Source organism: Rhinopithecus bieti, unplaced genomic scaffold, assembly GCF_001698545.2.
Source record: "Rhinopithecus bieti isolate Rb0 unplaced genomic scaffold, ASM169854v2 scaffold_32422, whole genome shotgun sequence".
NCBI lineage: Eukaryota > Metazoa > Chordata > Mammalia > Primates > Cercopithecidae > Rhinopithecus > Rhinopithecus bieti.
This window is the reverse complement of record NW_016814631.1, coordinates 1,336,794-1,351,278: the sequence shown is the minus strand read 5'-3', so window position 1 is coordinate 1,351,278 and position 14,485 is coordinate 1,336,794. Positions and strand designations below refer to the sequence as shown.

Here is a 14,485-nt window from a genome sequence, read left to right as displayed (position 1 = left end):
CTGCAAACTCAGAAGTGCCTGCTTCTGCTCCCTGGCCTCTCCCTGCTCCTAGCACCCACTTCAATTTTGAAGCAAAGTTGTGGCCAAACCTGGGTTCTGTTGCAACCTGGCTGGGTATGCATGCATTCAGGGTGGTGCTAACACAGCAGCCCACCTGCCGCCTTGGGCCCGTCTGAACTTTGCACATAGATGAGCACAGGAGGGAGGCTGCAGGGGTGCTCAGGGTGGCTCAGCACAGGCCTGCAGGTGCCCTTCAGCATGAACAGCCTGGGTACCGTGGATGACACATTGATGGTGGCAGGAGGCAGACAGGCTCCTGGGCAGAAAAGGGCAGGTCCCCAGTGATGCCCCACCTTCAAGCCAGGGACTGTCTGAAGCCTGGGGGCTGAGCTGTCAGTTCCAGGTAGTCCACGGACTGGAGTGAGAACTTATGGTGCTTTTTCTGGGTCTGCCCATGGCTGGCTATGGACCAATCAGCATGCACGTCCTCTGTTCTGAGCCCATAAAAACCCTGGATCCTGCCAGACTCAAATAGATATCCAGACTAGCAGCTGTAGAGAGGAGCGACCCACTGTGGGTCTCCTCTCTGCTGAGAGCTGGATACTCCTTGGGACAACCTGCCTGCTGTAAGGAGCTACCCACTGCGGGTCTCCTGAGAGCTGTTCTGTCACTCACTGAAGCTTCTCTCCACCTTGTTCACCTTCCACTTGTCTGTGTAACTCATTCTTCCTGGACATGGGACAAAAACTCGGGACCTGATGAATGGTGGGACTGAAAGAGCTGTAACACAAACAGGGCTGAAAAATACCTCCCCTGCTCTCCACATTGTAGATGACAAGAAGGAGAGAATTGCTGCAGTCCTTCAAGGAGCCCAGACCTAGGGGATCCCCAAGTCACGGCTGTGATACTCTCTTTGAGGCTCTATGGTTCTTGCCATCTCCAAGCTTCTGGGCAGCACTGCATTCTGCATGTCTGGATGTAAGTGCCTGCAGCAGAAGCCATGTGTGGTACATCTGGTCCAGCTGGGGCCTCACACAGAGCTGGTACGTGGGCCAGCGCCTGCAGCTGCCTGCCCTGCCATAGCAGTGGGCGTGCCTTGCTGTGCACAGTGGCCAAACCCCGTGCTTGCTCATGTGCCAGCGTGCCTGGCTGTGCACAGTGGCCTACACACCCCTCGCTACTCCACGCTTGGCTCACCCTTGGCAAGTGTGGGATCTGGGCCAGTAGTGTGAGCCAAGTGAAACCTGCTGGGCTGAGTGGACAGAAGAAGCCCAGTGGGTGTGAGAAATACTCAGCAAAAGGTGCCACCAACCACAGAGGCTTTCAGCTGGAGAAGCAACACCCCAAGGATCCTGTGACAACAGGGTTCCTCACTTTCTTACCCATATCTCCTGTTTCAGATTAAAGCACAGAAGTACTTAGACCAGCAACTGGAGCTGAGCCTCATAGCTCTTTTTCTTATTTCCTTCTGTCATAAGCTATAGGATGTCATCTAATTAAATCACGGTCATTAATTAATGCATTATGTTAGATCCAGTCCCCACTGTGAAAACTGTAGCTTGAGGATGTGTTAAAAAATACCCAAATATAAATATTATAAGTACATTCTAAAATGAATAATATCAATATAAATGTTAGATATATGATAATGAGTATTTACATTCATTCCAGCAGCAATGACTTTTCTATGTTCCTTTTCTTTCTTTCTGTTTTAAATTGGTTCTTTAGGATTAACGGGATAGTTTTTGGCAAGGATATTTTTTGTACCTCTTGATGTTTTAAAAATCCTCTGGGGACTCCTCCCTGAGTTCCAGCCTGGAAATGCTCAGCCATAAACATTTGGGCTCTGGCTGCTGTTGTCTGTTTGCTCTGCTCATGGGCCTACTCTCTTGTGGCTGAAGGAAGTATGAAGGCAGATTAGAATCTGCAGGTCAGTGTAAATGGAACATCCTCCCTAGCAGGGGACAGATGTGATCATGTGTGCAAACTTCAGTGTATGCCTAGCAAAACCTTTTAGTTTTTGAAAAACAGATTCCTCAAAAGGAAATAATACCCATATCCCATATTGCAGTTCTTTCCTCTCTATGAACTGTTGTAAAAAATTAAGCCCTTTCTGAAATATATATGGTCAGAGAGACTTAACCTTTGTATGCCAACCCTGAACAATGTTATGCGCCCCCTTGGTTTCAGATATACCCATGTCTGGGTCCAGGAAGCACTTTTCTGGGGATAGCAACCCTCTTTCCAGCCAAAGCCCTAAATTCTTTATCTAAATAAAAGCTGGTAAGCTTTAAATGGATGCCAAAGGGTTAACATGCTTTTAGAAATCACGTTTCTGTCATCCCCTTTTCAGGAAGTACATACACCTGTTATTGTTAAGAGCCTTAAAGACCCTCTCTCTGGTGGCAGACAGTGCTCCATCAGCTTCAGAGTACCAGTTAAGAGAAGGCAGTGTCAACTCCTGCTGGCTTCTGGGAGAAAGTTTATCTAATTAGCTATCATGAAGTAATGCAGCTTTAATTAACTTGTGCTGTGTTTGGTGACAGCTTGGGGGATGTGGGCTCATAGGCCGATATGCTCTGCATCTCAGACATCCATCATTTGGTACCACAGTAAGCATGAAGGGAGAAGGGTCCTACTTCATCAAACCAACTGATGCCATTTATGGTATGTCAGGGCAGGATCAGACGTGTGTAGCTCCTGTCAGGAAGCAGGCAGAGTAAGCCCTGTCCCCATTCCCAGTTTCTCTCGGGAAGGTGGGGTAGTAAAACAGGAAAGGATATTGCATTAACAAGATGCAGACCTGGATTTTGGCCCTGGCTAATTTTTTAATTTAGTCACCGTGTGGCCTTGAACTACTCACTTGCCTTTTCTAGGTCTCGATTTCCTTTTCTGAAAAATCAAGATAATAATTCTTTACAGTGCTGTGAGAATGAAATGGGTTAGTGTATGTGAAAGCAACTTGTAAAGAAAAAAATTTATTATAAAAACAAATTACTACAGGGTGAAAACTGGAAACACAAACTTGACCCAGCAACATGGCAGAGTCCTGAACTCAGATGTAACTTTTCCCTTGCTGTCCTTTTTTGGTCAGATTCATGATTTGTAAGTCCACAGTAAGTGATAGGAAATATGAAATACTGTGTGCACTGTAGGCACAGAATAAGGCCTGGGGCTTGTTACTCATCTGCGTCACAGGAACGTGCACCTGTGTTGAGCCCTGCACCACCTTCTCGATCTCAGGTGCAGATGTTTTTTTCATGCACCTTGTCCACCAGGAGAAACACGCACACCATGTGACCATTCCCTGAAAGGTTTTTCACCTTCTGATTTTTTTGCTCAGGTGGAAATTTAGGTCACTTTCTATAGAGGTGACAACAGACAACTCACTTGAGCAGAAGCATCAAAGCTTTGGAACATGCAGGGAGGAGAAGGGTGATCCTCTGGAGGTTTTAAAAGGTTTCACTACCATATTTATGACTCTCGTCTCCTCTCTCCCCAGCATTCCCGCAGCCCCCTGGATTAAGTCTCTGCTTTTAGCCAATACATCAGTATCTAGCTGTGATTATTATGCTGCCACTTTAAGCTGATTCAACCTCTTGATTTATGTTGCTGCCTCATTACATTGAATAATCCAATAACTAATGGTAAACATCCCATGCCCTGAATTCATGTGCTTTACCCACATGCCATGTCCTGGCAAATGCCACATAAGTCAATAAGCTCCCTTCTTAATTCATGGCCTGTAAGAAGTTTTAAAAAACAGAAGTCTCAACTTTGAAGTCATTTCTTATAGTTCTCTCGGAAGCAGAGAATCATCCAGAATGGTGTTTGCTTGACTCAGCCATATTTTCTGTATGATTTCACTAAAGGCCAAGTGCAATTTCATTCAAGACCTCCTCTCTGGGGCAGCTGTGTATGGATGGAATATAGAGAGGAAAACACATACACTGAGAAGCTGGTATCACCACCAGGATGGGGACCTCTACACCTCTCCTGGCAATGTGGGACTCATGCACACTGGAGATGAGGGATCTGCCAACATGTATTTCTTATGAATGAAAAATAGAAACTTCCCAGTTTGTAGGGCGTTAACCTGTTAAGATTAATAGACAACACTGAAGGTTACTCGAAGCCACTGGGATTGGCTCCCTCCTCAGAAAATTAGCATTAACAAACCCCAGCCAAAGTGCAAACCCAATTTCATATTCTTCTGTGCTATATAAAAACACATTACGAACATGTTTTAAGTGTCTGACTGCCTCACAGAAGCCGTCATCATTTTATTTTACAGCGCTTATTAGAAGTCCAGTGGCCACCTGTCAGCAGGCCTGCTTTACCTATCCTACCGTATCCCTCCCAAGGACTGTCCTGACTTCTTACCATCCACCCCACTGAGCTCTCTGTCATTGGCTCAATCCATGATGCTGTTTCATTCTCCATGGGAATGGGGATCACATCAGCCTCTTTCACCACCGTATCTCCAGCACTCCACCCAGGGCCTGGCGCAAAACAGTATTCAATTAACTGCCAAGAGAATAAGTAAACAAAAGGATGCTTAAAATGCATCCTCTACCTGGCAAAGACCTATCATGACATGCTTCATTGCTTCCGATGCCTTTCTTGTAGTCCTCCAAGTAGAGCTGATAACCCCCTCCTTTATGCTTCCTCCGTGCCCCAATAACACCATCTATAACTTTTTATAGCACACATTTGTTTACTGCCAAGGAGCAAAGGAATTTCTTGTGTTTGGCTAGGAAGAGGATGTAAAGGGTCATAACAACTATCCTTAGTTACCCAGAGGCAGTTTGCAGAAGCAGGGTTAGTCAGGTTGGATCTGCGTGGCTCTGAGGGATACAGCTGAATGACATGACAAGGAGAGAGGTTCTGGTATGCTATAAGGCAGAAGATAATCTCAGGGCTGCCTTGTAAGCTTCCAGTACTGGTGCTTGAACTTGGCTGAATTACTATGCAGGAATATAGAAAATAGGATGTCTGCTGTGCATGGGAATTTGGATTAGGAAACTTCTGAGTTCCTTTCAAATCTGTGCAGAGATGGTAAGGTGCCGTGGTTAAAAAATGCTTTGAATAAGACAGTCAAGGATGAATCCTGGCTCTGTCATTTACTAGCTCTGTAGCTCTGTGATTCTGAGTGAGTCAATTGACCTTTCCAAGTTTTGGTTTCCTTAATTTTTGAAAAAAGTTAACGAGACCTACTCTTTAGGATTATAGTAAGAGTTAAATGCAATTGCAAGTGTGTGAAAAATAGCATGCAAACTGGTCGTGGCTGGATAAACATTATCTGATCTGTCTGTCCCTGCCTTGATCCATGCACTGAATTGCACACCAGTTCTCACCTCTATGCCTTGGCTCTTATGCCCTTTGGTTTTCAATCTCCTATCCTGGTCACCTAGATAATTCCAGGCATCCTTTTCAGACCTTGCTCAGGCAGCACCACCTCCAGTGATTCCTCTTTATATTCTGAGAAAACCCTATGACAGTGGCATCCCCCACTGGTTGAAGGCATGGCTGGTGTCTGACTCATTTCTGTACAGTACAGGGCTTCGCCCATAGCAAAAACACTCCATCCATTTCATTTGGAGCACTAGGTTCCATTCTATATTCCATATCTTAATAGAGACTTGACAAATCTGGCATCCACTTCTTCTACCACACCCATAAACACACTGGTTGTAAACTCTGATGGTCTCACTGGCAGTCCATCCTACTGGACAAGTGCATCCTTTTGGATATATTTATATATTAGATTTTTGAATGCAATTTTTCAAAAATGGACAATCAGCAAGGTCCCATAGGCTGCCGTGATACCCTTTCCTCTTGCACATCTCCTATATGGGCTCGAGGACATCTATCATCCTCAATTCATTTAAGTTGGTGTCAGTCTTTCTTACTGAAGTGACAATGTTCATTGCACCTCTGAAGTTCACCAGGAACCACCTCACAACATCAGATCTTTGTATCTCTTGAAGTTTGTTCAGACACGATGTTTGTTGGTAGCTGGAGTCTAATGAGCTTATTTGGCACCAAAATTCAAGTCTGCTTTCATTTTGTTAGAATAACTCAGCATTTTGGTTCAAGATGCTAATGATGATAATTGGACCAAAAAAACTCTGTATGAGAAAAAGATAAGCTGGAAGTTGTGAGGAGGATAGAATATTGAGGCCAGATTTGTCTAAACATTATTACACAGCCCAGAGTGGACAGTTACCTCTACTTATCATGCTAATTATTCCACCAAGTGGTGGGAAAGTCCATCTAATGAATTTGCCGACCTCCTAGAGTAAACAGAAGAGCAGCCAATACTAATTGTGTGTGAGGGTGTGTGTATGCACCTGTGGGTGCACGCACGTGTGTGTGTTGTGGGGAGCGACCTTTATTGAATTCAGTTATTTCTCCTTTCCAACAAATGAGAAAATGCCTAAAAATGCCTAATGCATACCTTAAAACTCATAGTTGTATTTTTATTTGAAAGATAATTCTAGAAGTGAGAAAGCTATTGCTATTAAAATAAAGAGCCTGCTCCTGCACCTGGAGGAAACTCTTTCCTCTTTATCTCGCTGTGTGATTTCTCAAAGTTTGGTTTCCTGACCAGCAGCATTAGAGTCACCCAGGCTACATGTGTAGAATCCTAGGCTCCACCCCAACTGTCCATATCTAAGTGTGGGGCTCAGCAATGGGCATTTAGTAAGCCCCATGCACACAGGAGTCTGAGAGAATGTCTGCCTTACTGGGATTGTACTGTGAGGCTGGAAATCAGTCTGCTAGGAAAATTGCATTACGGTCATGAGTTGGTTAATAATGGGGATATATTCTGCAAAATGCATCGTTGGGCTATTTTGTCATTGTGCAAATATCACAGAGTGCACTTACGCAAACCGAGATAGCACAGCCTACTACGCACCCAGACTATATGGTACGGGCTATGGCTCCCAGGTTACAGACTTGTACAGCATCCTACTGTACTGAACACTGTAGGCAATCGTAACACAATGGTAAGTACTTTTATATCTAAACAAAACTAAACATAGAAAAGGCAAAATATGGTATTACCATAGTTTGGGACTACCACCGTATATATGGTCCCTTGTTGATGAAACATTGTTATACCACGCATGACTGTATTTGAGTATTCTTATACAGTACATAGCACTGAGGTTATGATTCACATTTAAAAAGGAAGAGTCCCTATTCTTAAGATGCAGATAATAAAGTAGGGGCCCAAGAGGGCCCTTTCTTGAATCAGTATGCTACTCTTATCAGCTGTGTGGCCCCGGGCAAGGCACAAAGCTACCACATCTATAAAATGAAGATTATCATATATCACCTGCTGAAGACAGGGCTGGGCTAGATGACCTTTGGAGCTCCTTTACCACTAAAATCTAGAATTTCATTTTATAGCTTAATTATAAGAGTGACTTGAAGGTGAGAAAAGGCTGAGAGCATGGCCTGACTCTGCACAAAGCTCTTCTTGAGCAAATGCTGGCTTTTCAAACCCAGAAGGCCTCCTCTTGGGATGACTGGGGCCTGACTCACAAAACCTTCTGGCATTCTAAATTTACTGGGAATAGAAAGGTTTATGGAGACTAGAGAACAGGGGTCCTAGGCAGAGACATCACCTTGAAACATATTGCATTTAGGACATTAGCGTCTTATGTAAAACAGAGAGCAAACCCCTCTATCTTCAACAAAAACCACTCCTCCAAATCCTTCTTTTAAAGAATTATTCAAAGTCTGCTCCCTGCCCCCACCCCAGTCTCTTCCTGATGAACTCATGCCTGAAGACCTAGCACATTGGTGGTCTCTGTGTATAGATACCACAGACAGCTTTCCTTTGGCCACAGGAGAGATTCTGTCCCTTCTATACTCTAGCATTTTCTGTAGCACTGTTATAGCAAGTAGGTGCTTGCAAGCTGACTTTACAATTGTCAACTCCTAAGGGCAGGAGCTGTATCTTTTTTACTTTGAATCTTTAGTGCCTAGGACATTGTTGTCTTCGCAGATTTTTTGCAGAAATAAATGAGTTCTCAGAGTACAAGGATCAATTAGCTGGTATAGTTTCTTCTTCAGGGTCTTCCCTGTCCTGTTCTGAACCCCTTTTGAACCCTGGTGTGACTCATCGCATACAGACCCTAGAAGAGCTTTGGTGTATAAATCAGTTTGCCAACAAAGGAAATCTAGGTAAGGCCCAGACAGCTGGCATTCATAAATTCTGCATGTTGGTGACATCTGCCAGAAATGCATTTCACCTAGCATGCATGATTTGAGTGACTTTGCAGCTAATTTACATATTAAACAAATCTGGACATCCCTGCTTCTACCTGATGCACTCACAAACAGAATTCACTGGATACCACAGAGAGAGCAGCTGACACACTGATGGGCTGCTTGGAGGCTGTCAAAGTCTCTCAGAGGGAGTTATGACCCCTAGGGTCTCCCCCTGATGACATCATTTCCCAAACTGCAACCAAGAACTTTCTGCAAGGGAAGAGGCCAAGGGCCCTGCCTGTCCCCAATTACCTAAAGGATGTTTTACAAATGGCCTCCCTCTGGCCATGGTCCCTTTGGACCAAATTCACACTGGCTAGAAAAACTCTGGCTGCAATTTCCTTAGAAGAGGGCAGTGAATTTATGGCTCCACATGTCAGACAGAGGAAAAGAGAGAGAGGGCAGTGCTTCTCATCGATCACTATGGGCATGTGACTCTGTGCAGCTATGGCCTTTGACCAGTAAAGGTCAAAGTTCAGTGACGCCAGTTACATCAACAACACGAACCATTCCTTCCCTGCCACTCTGAGGGCTGAGTCCATCCCTTGACTGTGATCCTGGACATCTGGCCCCTGTTTCTCACTGGAGCAAATCGAACTGCCCTTACTCTTGGCAACAGCTTCCTAACTTGTTTCCGTGCCTCTGGCCTGGCCTCCTCTAATCCATTCCCCTCTGCAGCCAGCACACCCTCTGTGAAAGACAGATCGGATTCTGCCACTTCTTCGCTTCTCATCAGCCAATGGCTCTCACTGCCTTGGAATAATTTCTAAATTCTTCATCTTGGCTAATGGCCCTTGTGTGTAGTCTGGGCCTGCTCTCAAGCCTTATTTCACATCCCAGCCCTGCTTATTGCAACCAGAGGAAAGCTCTTTCTATCCCCAGTGTAGGTTCCTCTTATGCCTCTAAGCCTTCTTCATGCAAGCTGCCCCTTGCCTAGAAGGATCTCCCTCCCCTACCCTAATTCCTACTGGACCCTTATCTCCACCTAGAGGATACTCTCTTTGGGAAATCCCCCCATCGGCTGGGTCCTCCATAGGACTTTGTACATTTCTTGACAATATGTATCAAATAGGCTCGCCTGTTTGTCTGTCTGTGCTGCTCACTGAGCCACAGCTACATGGGACTGTACCTCCTGCAGCCCCAGCATCTATTACAGTTTTTGGGCACACAGTAAGTGATCATTTAATACTTAGTTGAATGAATGATTGAATGCAGGCATGCTGGAATGATAACTCAGTCTACTCCTACAATCTCAGGAGTTGGGAGGGGACACTCAAAACTGCACTCACCATTGCAGGTGCAGCGCACGTTCCTGTAGAAACGCGGACACACAAAGCTGATGCGAGCCGTGCTGTAGGTCATGAGCGCGTGGGAATCCAGTGACAAGCCTTGCTCACAATGCTGTTCCTGACAGTCCAGCCCTGAGCAGTTCTTCTCCAGGATGGCTGAGATGCGCATGATATTCTCCAGGTGTCTTCTGGCATTGGACAGCTTCTGGATCAGGTAGGCTGGCTTGTAGAACTCACTGCTGTGCATCTCCACCGCAAACAGCATGTCCAGCTGGTTGGTGCCTGCCACGGGCTGGATGCTGATGATGCGCAAGCTGTCCTGCTTCTGGGTGAGGACTGCATTCCGCAGGGTGCGCCGGAACCCATGCATGTGCAGCCCCACAAAGTCCTCAGGGGACACATTCTCAAAGCGGATGGTGACAGTGTTCTGCAGCATCTCATGCACCAGCTGTTCCACATGCACGACCACATCAATGGGCACCTGGAAGCGACCATCACTCACAGACACATTCAGGACATACTTGCCGCTGTCCAGGCCTCCCAGGGCGATGATTTTCCCATCATGACTATTCACTTTAAACAAGCTTTTCTGCTCCGATTTCAGGGCAAACGTGAGCACGTCATACATGTCTTGATCTGTGGCATGAATCTTTCCAATGACCCCACCAGGAAAGTCATCCTCCATGGTGACAATGAAAATTTCCAGGGGAATGGCTGTGGGCTTGTGGGTGCTTTCCTCGATGACTCGCACGCGAATGTAGGTGTGAGAAACTTGCTGGGGTTTGCCTGAATCCTTTGCCTAAAACAACCAAGAGGTAAAAAGGCAATGAACGAAGAAAACTAACCACAGCAAGTTTTTAAAAACCCGCAGATAGAAGACGTCTGTACCTTTACATTTGCTTCTTCCTTCATCCCTTGCCACTATTCTGAAAAACGCTGAGGACGTGTGTTTAAGTAAGAGGAGTGATTTATCACCTTCCATCCCCATATGTATACTCTGCTATGGACGATAAAATGTATCAACACAATAAAGCCGGCTGGGGTGAATAGAGAAGGAGGACAGAGGGCTACAAGAGTCAACAAGCCCGCAACAGGCTGACCTTGTTTTAATTTTATGCAGCAACCACAGGGGAAACCTCATAAAGTGGTCTTTCCACTTGGAGGAGAAATTTCTGTTTTTTGTTGGATTATTTCCTTTTGACTGAACCCAGATAGCACCTTTCTGCATATGTAAGAAATGACATAATTTAAGTGGGAATTATATCATGGTAAGGCTTCAAATAAAATGTAACCCAATGAAAAGAAAAGCTAAGTAGCTTGATAAAAACCCTTTTTCTTTTCCTTCCATGTATAATAATTAACAGAACATCCACTCTGGCAACAGGTCTTTACTGAACACCCATGGCATGCAAGGTGGAAGTATTCAGAAGGGCAGGGCTTCAGAAGGGCAGATTCCCATGAGTTGGGTTTATGGAGCAGGTATCCGAAAATGTGAACCCTGCAGACCAGGTGGGATCCGGCGAGAGATGTGTCCTTGTATGTGGAAGGCAGTGAAAAAGCCGGTGCCTGGGCATCACACAGACCTGAGTTTGAATCTTGTCTCTGTCACCCATTACATATCCGGCTTTGAGTATGTTACTTAACTTCTCTAAGCCTCTGTTTTTGTATTTTTAGTATGAGTAAAATAGTAGCATCACTTCACAGGGTCCTTCTGTTGTGGGGATTCAAAGACAGAGTCGTTGTAAAGCACTAAACCCAGGTCTCATCCATAGATACACTTAGTACATGATGGTTCATGTCATTGTTATTTTTATTTGTTTATTTGTTTTGTTTATTTAGAGGCAGGGTCTTGCTCTGTCACCCAGGCTGGAGTGCAGTGGTGGTGCAATCGCAGCTCACTGTAGCCTCAACCTCCTGAGCTCAAGTGATCCTCCCACCTCAGCCTCCCGAGTAGCTGGGAATATAGGTGTGCACCACCACACCAGGCTACTTTATTTTTTGTTTTTGTTTTTGTAGAGATGAGTTCTCACTATGTTGCCAAGGCTGTCTTGCACTCTTGAGCACAAGCAATCCTCCTGCCTTGGCCTACCAAAGTACTGGGATTACAGGTGTGAGCCACTGTGTCCATCTGTTGTTATTTTTATTATTGCCATCATCACACGCTTTATTTGATGGATGATGTGAACAAGAGACGCTGGAATGTAAAATTCATGGAGGAGAAGATAACTTTAGCAAATTAGATTGAACTTGAAGTCAAACCGTGGAGCGCTTCAAAGGAGAGTGGAGTTTAGACTTTATAGGCCAGAGGTTTCCCATTCACAAGTCAGAGTTCAGAAAGATGAAAGAAAGGCATGAAGCTGCTGGGTATAAGGTGAGAGAGCAATAGGCCTGTGGCCAGAGAAGGACTGGAGAGTAGTGTCTGTCAAAAGGTCCTGAAATTCAAAATCTGAAAGTCTGGGGCAGAATTCAGCCTGCGGGGCCTAAGTTTTCAAACACTAGGAAACCAACAGATAGTTTTAGTTTAGGGCAGGGATCAGCAATCATTTTCTGAAAAGGACTGGATAATAAATATTTTCAGCTTTATGGGTTATACAGCCTCTATCACAACCATGACAGGCTGTCCTATGCAAGGAAGCAGTCACAGCACATATCTAAATGAAGGAGGCTGTGTGCCAGTAAAACTTCATTGTTAAAAACAGGCTGAGGGCAGGATTTGGCCCAAGAGCTGTAGTTTGCTGGTCCCTGATTAAGGGGAATGACATAATCTAAGTAGAATGATTAATATGGGAGGAGTGAAGGGTTGGGTCAGAAGAGAATGAAGCTGAAGCCAGAGGAAGCACCCAGGAGGCTCCTGCCACAGTAGCATGATGATGGGGCTGTGCAGAATACAGTGAGGCAGTGGCAATGGGAATATGACTGACGAAAGGAAAAATACGCAGGACTCAGTGGTAGTTTAATACAAGGGACTCAGAGAGAGACCCTTTTATAAAGATTCTAAAACCTAAGATGTGAAATCTGCTCCGTATCTGGAGAGGATAGGCAAACTGTGCTAGCTTCTGTGAGAAGGCACTGAAAAGTTCTCCTTGCCTTGAGTACTACCCTGTGATATAAAATCACTTACACAATATTGTTGGAGGAGCGGATGGCAATTGAAAAGTTCATTGATGTGCTTGGAGCTGGCAGTCCTTAATTTAGAAGGTTTCATGGAGTAAAGTAAGGTGTAATTTATTCAAAGAGACAATGTATATAAGTCAATGCTATACCAATATCAATAATTACTATTGCTATTATTTTCACCATTAATAATGAGCCTAGATTGTCCTCTGTAGGCAACAGTGGATAGAAAAAGTCACTTAGTTTCCCTGATGGGATCCAAATCTTGGTATTTGCAGAAATCGTACATGGGAACTTTTGGGGGCCCTCTCATTTCCTGCTTCTTCTATACTCTGCATACCTGCCACCTTTGCCTCTTTGTCCCATTTCATGTCACACAGGCCAATGACCATGAGGAACTGACATGCTGGAGGCCATTGCCAGCTGAGTCCTTTGTCCCCTCCTGCCTCACCGGGGAAGGCCTATCAAGCAGAGGCATGACACAGCTAAATCCCCTTACGACAGGGATTGGTAGCTGCCCCAAGTGGGGTAATGTGGTGGGTAATAGTATAAAGCAGCAAGAGTTTTTAGAATGCAGATTTAAGCCCAGTGACCATCTGTTGGGCATACTCTACAGGAATGTCCTTCCTGAACAATGATGCTTCCCTTCCTTCCTGTTCAATTTCACACACAGAGGCAGCTTTTATTGGTGTGAAATTGAATTTGAGATTAAAAGGGGAACACTCCTGCATGGTAATGAATTATGTTGACTTACTCAGCAAAGAAAAAAATCCACCAAAGGGGACAGAAACAAGCATGAGAAAGAAAGACAGCGCAATGGAGACAGAGCGTGATGCCATACCTGGACACACAACACGTATTCCAGAGACTCTGTGTGCTGGAAGACCACAGCCGACCGCAAGATCCCATGAGGGTCCAACACAAACTCTTCCTCTTCATTTCCCGACAAAATAGAGAATGAAAAGGGAGGCCCATTGTGAAAGGAGTCTCTGTCTGTCACCACCAGCTGCAAGATGCTGGTGCCCACTGGCTTATTTTCCTGCATAAAAGAGTATATAGTAAAAAGGAAGATAAAATTACACTTCTCTTCACATTGATTAAAACAAAACAAAATCCATCATTACAGGCTGAGAGTGCTGAGCTAGAAAACAGGGCTTTCAGCAGAAGGGATTCCCTGTGATATTATCTCGTCTTCTGAAAACATGTTGGTGTCTCTAAGTGTCATGTTTCTTATCTTTGGCTGCTTCCCACAACCACCTATGGGACAATCCTTTACCGGTGTGAACACAAGGACTTGGAGCTGCATGGGTTCACAGGTTCTGAGCATGGTGCTGGGCACACCTTGTCCTGGGTGAGCTGGCAATGCCCAAGCTGACCTGAAGAGCTCCATTGGGATGGGGAGGCACTTCCTCACACACACATGTCACAACACAACTATGCTGAGGCCCAACACACCATGTCACAGCATTGAATTTTCTTGTGGGACATGCTGGCAGCTTCCTAGTCAATATACAAAGGCATATTCCCGGTGGAAAATGGGGCTTAATACCTTACCTCATTCTCCAGAACACAGTTTTGCCACATTCCTTTAGGGAAGGGAATTGGGGTAAAACATTCCTCAATTTGACAATGAACAGAAAGGGAATCCTTAATTTCATCAGAATTCTTGGAAGTCCTGATTCTATTACGTAAGCATTATTTTGCAGAACTTCTCTGTTTTTTTCCCCAAATGGGAATGCAAAGCTCCTTCTTGGGTCAAAGGTTATCCTCACGTTGAAAATGCCAAATTAAATCCT

General features: G+C 44.9%; 1 protein-coding gene across 1 annotated transcript in view; it reads right to left on the bottom strand.

The window, feature by feature from the left end:
* Positions 1–14,485, bottom strand: part of FAT3 (FAT atypical cadherin 3) — a 725,482-nt gene that overhangs the window by 41,722 nt on the left and 669,275 nt on the right. Inside the window, exons 18-19 of the mRNA XM_017851631.1 lie at positions 13,531–13,728; positions 9,576–10,374 (exon numbers count right to left, since the gene is read on the bottom strand). Of these exons, the coding sequence (XP_017707120.1) occupies positions 9,576–10,374; positions 13,531–13,728 (997 nt within the window). The remainder of the gene's footprint in view (positions 1–9,575; positions 10,375–13,530; positions 13,729–14,485) is intronic.